The 6,000-nt window shown below is 44.8% G+C and overlaps 1 protein-coding gene across 2 annotated transcripts in view; it reads right to left on the reverse strand.

Moving 5' to 3' along the window:
- The window catches only part of ANLN (anillin, actin binding protein), a 44,243-nt gene extending 39,397 nt beyond the window's left edge, over window positions 1-4,846 (reverse strand). For both annotated transcript variants that reach the window (XM_037041138.1, XM_037041137.1), the window contains exon 1: window positions 4,626-4,846. In XM_037041138.1, the coding sequence (XP_036897033.1) occupies window positions 4,626-4,643 (18 nt within the window). In that variant the 5' untranslated portion in view covers window positions 4,644-4,846. The remainder of the gene's footprint in view (window positions 1-4,625) is intronic.
- Window positions 4,847-6,000: the final 1,154 nt, after the last annotated feature.

Genomic DNA, 6,000 nt, shown 5'->3' on the forward strand with positions numbered 1-6,000 from the left:
GAAAGGGGGTATAGCTAGCTGTGTAAGATTTTAAATGGCCACTGTTCTTTTTCTGTTTCCATGAACTGGTAGAATCCACTTCCACACCACTGAACTGGGCTGGCCTTAGGATACACTTTGACCAATAAATGTGGCAGACAGGACGCAGTGCGACTTCCAGTCCCTCACCTCAGGAGGTCTTGCAGTTTCTACTCTTCCTCCCTAGGAGCACTGCCACCCATGAAGAAGTGCAGGTTAGCCTGTTAGAGACACCCAGCTCAGGTGACATCAACTACCAGACACAGGAGTAAGGCCATGTTAGCCCATCCTGTCCCAGATGACCTGCCAGGTCACCAGACTCCTGCGTGACCCCTGGGGAGACTGACAGGAGCACAGCCCACGTGAGCCTAACACTGAACCAGAGTGGTCGGTGTTTTAAGCACCAAGGAAAGTGGGCAGGATAATGGTCACCCAAAGATGTTCATATCCTAATGCCCTGTACCTACAGATATGCTACACGGCAAAAGGAAGCTTGTTGCTGTGATAAAGAGTCGAGATGCGGAGACCAAAGTGGATTAACTGGGCCAATGTAATCTGAACAGCCCTTGTACAGGGCAAGGGAAAGGCAGGAACGTCAGAGTCAGAGAAACATGACAGTGGAAACAGGGGTCAGAGTGATGTAATTGGTGGCTGTGAACACAGATGAAGGGAACACAAGCCCAAAAGTGCAGATGGCCTCTGGAAGCTGGAAAAGGCAAGGAAGTAAATTCTCCCCTAGGAGAGCCTCCAGAAGGAGAACAATCCTGCCAACCTCCTGGTTTTAATCCAATCAAGTCCATCAGACTTCTGACCTACAGAAGAGGTATGTGTGATCTTGAGCCACCAAGTTCAAGGAGATTTATTACAACAGCAAAACCAATGCAGCCCTAAGACTTGGGGTGGTGGTAAAGAGCAAGAGATAGCTGACATATCAGGCCTTTGGAAACATAAGGCACTTCGTAAGAGAAAAAAAAAAACCCTGAACAATCTTCATGTTTTCTTTAATTAAATACCAACAATGTGAAAGTTTTACGTTGAAATCTTAGCCAGTCCACAAAATCATGATTACTCTTTCCTTGCCCTGACCACTGACGCTCCTGTGTGAAGCAGCTGGTAAAACAAACACAACACCTGTAAAGCCATCATTCCCCCCACAGGCCCCCATCTGCAGGGGTCGGGGGCACAGATCACTGGCTGGAGCTCATACACGGCCCTGTAAGCACAGACACAGCACTGAGTTGGCTCACAAATGAAATTCCATCTGACCTTTTCACTGCCTTAATTAAAACAGAATATCAGTTTTTAAAAATCCCTCTGAGTATGTAACAGAAGCATGAGTTCAGTTGGGAGGGAGGCACCTCCCCTCTGTAGGGAAGACTTCTAACTCAAGTTCATTCACAGGGACACTAATTCTCCATGCTGTCACTGAAGGGTGATCTATGAACCACATGCCTTCCAAAACACAAAGCCTTCCCTCTCCAAACAGAACTCCTCCACTATCTCAAAAGTGACAGTTACACAAACGTAAGTCTGGTGACTCACCCCCTCCCCTATAAAACGTGTAACTCCCCAGATAAGACAAAGCTACATCCAAGGACACGCCCACATTCCATCCCAGTCCATGGAGTCCTGGTGAGTCAGCGCAGCTTCAGTTACTGTGAGCCTCCGGTCCCAGCAAAAGAATGTGGCTTTCTTTGCCTTTCAAACTTACACAAGGGTTCTAGTGTCTCCTTGGATTAAAATTTCAAGATTAAAAATAATTAAAGCAGATAATCAAGAAAAAGTACCCTAACCTGTAAAATGAAAACAAGTACCAAAGGTTACTAATTTAAAAGAAATGATACATGTATAATTCAACAGCTCAACAAATGTGAGGAAGGGCGTCAAACTGTCCTTTGACGAAATCCAATTGCTCTTTTTAAAAACTCATTGTCAGAGAACTAATTCCATACCATCAATATGACTTTTTAATGCTAACAGTTCCTATCGGATCTTAATAATAAAAATCTGCTTAACATGCTGGGTTGTCCACAAATCAAGGTGAAGTCATGACTTCTGGTTGGTCCGGGGAAAAACTTTAGAAAGACATGGCCCCATGGACCCTGTCTAGGTCCTGATTGAAACAGGCTGCAAAAGCACAGGACATGTAGGGAAATCTGGGTATTGGCGGGAGACTTGCTATGAAGGAACTGTTGTTAATCATATAGAGGTGATAATGACATGCTGTTGTTTTCTTTTTATTAAAGTCCTTAGCATTTTGTGAAAAACACTGGCGTTTTTATGTAGGAAATTATATGACCTCTAGGATTTGCTTTCAGATAATTCAGTGGGAAGGACTAGAGAGGGGATACCGTATGCTGCTGGGTGATGAATGCCTGAGCAGTTATACTTTTGTATAATTTGAAATTTCCTACAATAAAAAAACATTGCTAAAATGTTCCAGCAGCTCCTGTGTATATGTAATTATCTGACTGTAAAATAATTTGCACCAAATGGCTCTCTCCTATATTAATTAGTTCCACAGAGTGTTACAGGACATGCTTAAGGTTCGGGGAACATCTCCCAGAATAGGGAAGAACAGGCCTACTACCTTCATGAAGCTCACATTCTAGCAGGGAACAAGGTCGAGAGGAGAATGCAAGTGAGCTAAGCACTATGAAAGGGCATCTTTCCTCTGAAGAAGGGGGACCCAACTTCTTCAGGAGACTAAACCAGCGTTTGCCAGGGCCAAGAGGCAGGGCGAAGAGCGTGCCAGAAAGCACCAGGGACAGCAGGGAGGGCCAAGGAAAAGAGAGTTTAGGAGGGCTGAGGCCTTCTTCAACCAGTTAGTTACCAACAGAATTAGGCCCTGGTTCCTTGATGCCAACGTCATGAATTCAAATCTCTCCTAGGCTTGGAGGATGGCATGAGAACATTGAGAAAACTCTCTCTCGGATCAGTTCCTGTGTGCTATGATTCTGATAATGCTGGTTGAGAAAGTCATTTTAACTGACTTCCAGTGCTTTTTAGACAAGGAGCTGTGCCAGTTCATTCCACTCTGCGAAAAATGTTATGAATGCTATAATTAAGCACCTACTGGTTGGAACCAATTCAAACAGTTCACTCATTACCAATTAAGGAAAAGATGCCAAAGCTGTTCATTCCAACTGCAACAGACCTAACTTTTCATAACACCAACTTGCCTATCAAACAACACATCTTTCTGAGCCCTCTATAAAATGGAAGTTTTCTTTCAAATAAAGCTTCTTTTAACTGAGATTTGTACTGCTTCAGGATGACATTTTTATGTAAAATGAAGTACAATTTTCAGCCAACTTTTAAAATGCTCTGTTCCTCTTAGTCACTTAGAATAAAAACAAACATTGAGAATACAGAGGTTAATAGAATAAATCCTATTCTAAGTAACATAAAAAGAGATATATCCTTTTTAACTTCAATGTAAGTCAAAAATAGGGTGCACGACCAACCCAATTCTTTGAAGTCAATACAAAAATGTGTTTTGGATTTTTCTCAGAATTTTTAAAAGGCAAGCAAATAAATGTGTTTTTTCTCAAGATGACTGAGAATTTGAAACAAAAATAAATACTGTGCTTAACAACAAGTAAATTCTAATTGTTGAAACTTCTAAATATCTTAGATTTACAGAATGGTAGTTACAGTTCAAAAAAAAAAAGGAATTACCACTCTCCATAGTATTTAAGCATTTTAATCTAGTATAGAAATATTATCTTAGGCCCACTAAGCAATAACTCAAAAAGTAACAGTTTGAAACTTGCACAACAACCAAAAGAAAGAGGAAGAACCATACGCCCTCAACAAGAAATCAAAACTAGAGAAATAATCGCACAGTAAGAATGAAATTAATCCATATTCAACTTCCAAGTTTCAAAAGATGAGTTAAACATTGCTGTGATGTTACCCATAAACACATATAAAAAGGTTTCTTTACTGTTTTTTAAAATCTTGGTCTACTAACTTTGATTTGTACACTTTTGGCTAGCACTTTCCTTTTAACTTACATGTCAATTGGGCATGAAACTTCACCCATGCGCCTGGAATTTAAAGCAACTATTGGCTTCATAGGAACGGATGCGATGGTCTCAGGCACCAATTTATTGTGTCTGTCACTTCAAAGGCAGCACCCTTAAATGCACACTCAGCCCTCTGCCGGGGGCACAAATCCCGCAAATATATTCCATTCCATTTCCATTTCCAGGAGGCGGTTGCACACACAACGGTGAGTCACTAGGGCAACCAACCCCACCCTACAAGTTGTCCCCGCTTTTACTTCCAGTGGGACCAGTTTCGTCCGACCCCACCCTCACTCTAGGGGGTCAGGGTTCCACTCCAGAGGGGCAATCCAATAATAACGAGGGCTGACCTGAAGCTTTCCCCTACCATTTTTTGGGGCAGACTCTAATCTTTACCCCTAGATATTCATCTGCATAAAACCCCGGCCGGCTTCCGGAGACCCCCGCGGACCCCCGCACGCACGCTCTGCGCACGCGCTCTCCGCCCCGTAGGCCCGGAGGTTGACATTAGGAGCGAAAGGGCGGGGGGGGGGGGTCAGATGGGTCAAGTCCCGCTGCGCCCGCAAAGTCTCTCACCTCCGTAAACGGGTCCATCGCCCCGGGCTTCGCGTGTCGATTGCGAGACGACGGAGAGACGGTGGTTCAAATTCAGGAAAAGAAAAGTGAGTTCCGATTCAGTGTGTCACTTGGAGAAAACACGGAGCCCGAGGCAGGGGAACGCTCCCCAACCTGCTTGCCTCTCTCCCGCAGTTTCCAGTGTCGGACTCGACTCGGACTCAGGCTGCCGTTCAAATTTGAATTTCAGCGCCGGCAGCCGCGCGCAGGCGTGCGGGGCGGGACGGGGCGCGCCTCTCCCCGCCCGGTCGGTGGGTCACGTGGCCTCGCCAGGCGAGCTAATTCCCAGTGAGGCGCCGGGATCCGGAAGGAGGTTTCCCCAGCACAAAAACTGCCTCCGGGCCCTAAGCCCCACCCTCAGAAGGCTCGCACATCCCACACGGTTTAAGCCGATCTCTTCGCTCGGGCTGGGCCTGGGCGTTCCGCATTCCTCCATTCCTAAGTGCGGGATTGAGAGGCCTTGGGTGTTTTTGAAACTCCCTTGGACCTGTGGCCCCTCGTGGCATTCTCTCCGCCCACCCTACGTCACTCAGAGGGGCACTGCAGGCCTGACCTTAAAGGGCAGGGCTAGTGGGGCTGGGACACTTTGGACGAATGCCCCCGGTGGTAACCCACCTTGGGCGTTCGAGGCCTCTCTTACTAGGAAAGTAAAGCTAACATTAACAGACTTTGTATACTGTTTATACCCAAAACTCCTGCTGCGCTTCCTATTTTAAATCCTATCCAATTGCAACAATGGTAGAATTTGAAGGATTCTAAAATGTGATCTACTTGAATTCATTTTTACATCTGAGAAACCCTGAGACGATAGGCAGGGGATTCAGGAGGAATGAACATCCCATTCTCAGTTCGTGATCTGCTTCCCACCTGTAGTTCAAGCTATGCCTCATAATTATTCCGTATAGATTACCCAGAATTGTAAAATACGTTTCGTAGCTACTGTATCAGATTCCTTTCTTAGCAAGTCTGTGTTAGGGCGTGTTTGTAACAGGGCAGCTCTTGATTTGTTCATTTGAAAAGTAACACCCTGTAGATTAGTGACTGCCCAACAGCTGAACAAACCGAATTCTCAGTTAAGATGTTTTGGTACATTTAATAACATTGGTACCTTAGCAATCAGTAAACATTACAAAAAGCATTTCATCAATAATATATCTAACTAGGATTTTGGTTCTGTAGGTTGTAATAGAAAGAATTAAAGAATTCTGAGTGTGGGGTAGGAGGAAATTGCCTGGGGTCTTTGCTGCACCGGGACCCTGTGCCCTGTGCCCTGTGCCCTTAGACCAATCATTTAAACCGTTTGGGAGAGTCCTGAATGTCTTTGAAAATACATTTA

This window comes from Sturnira hondurensis, unplaced genomic scaffold (assembly GCF_014824575.4).
Source record: "Sturnira hondurensis isolate 20B ecotype Veracruz unplaced genomic scaffold, ASM1482457v3 Scaffold0002840, whole genome shotgun sequence".
Taxonomy (NCBI): domain Eukaryota; kingdom Metazoa; phylum Chordata; class Mammalia; order Chiroptera; family Phyllostomidae; genus Sturnira; species Sturnira hondurensis.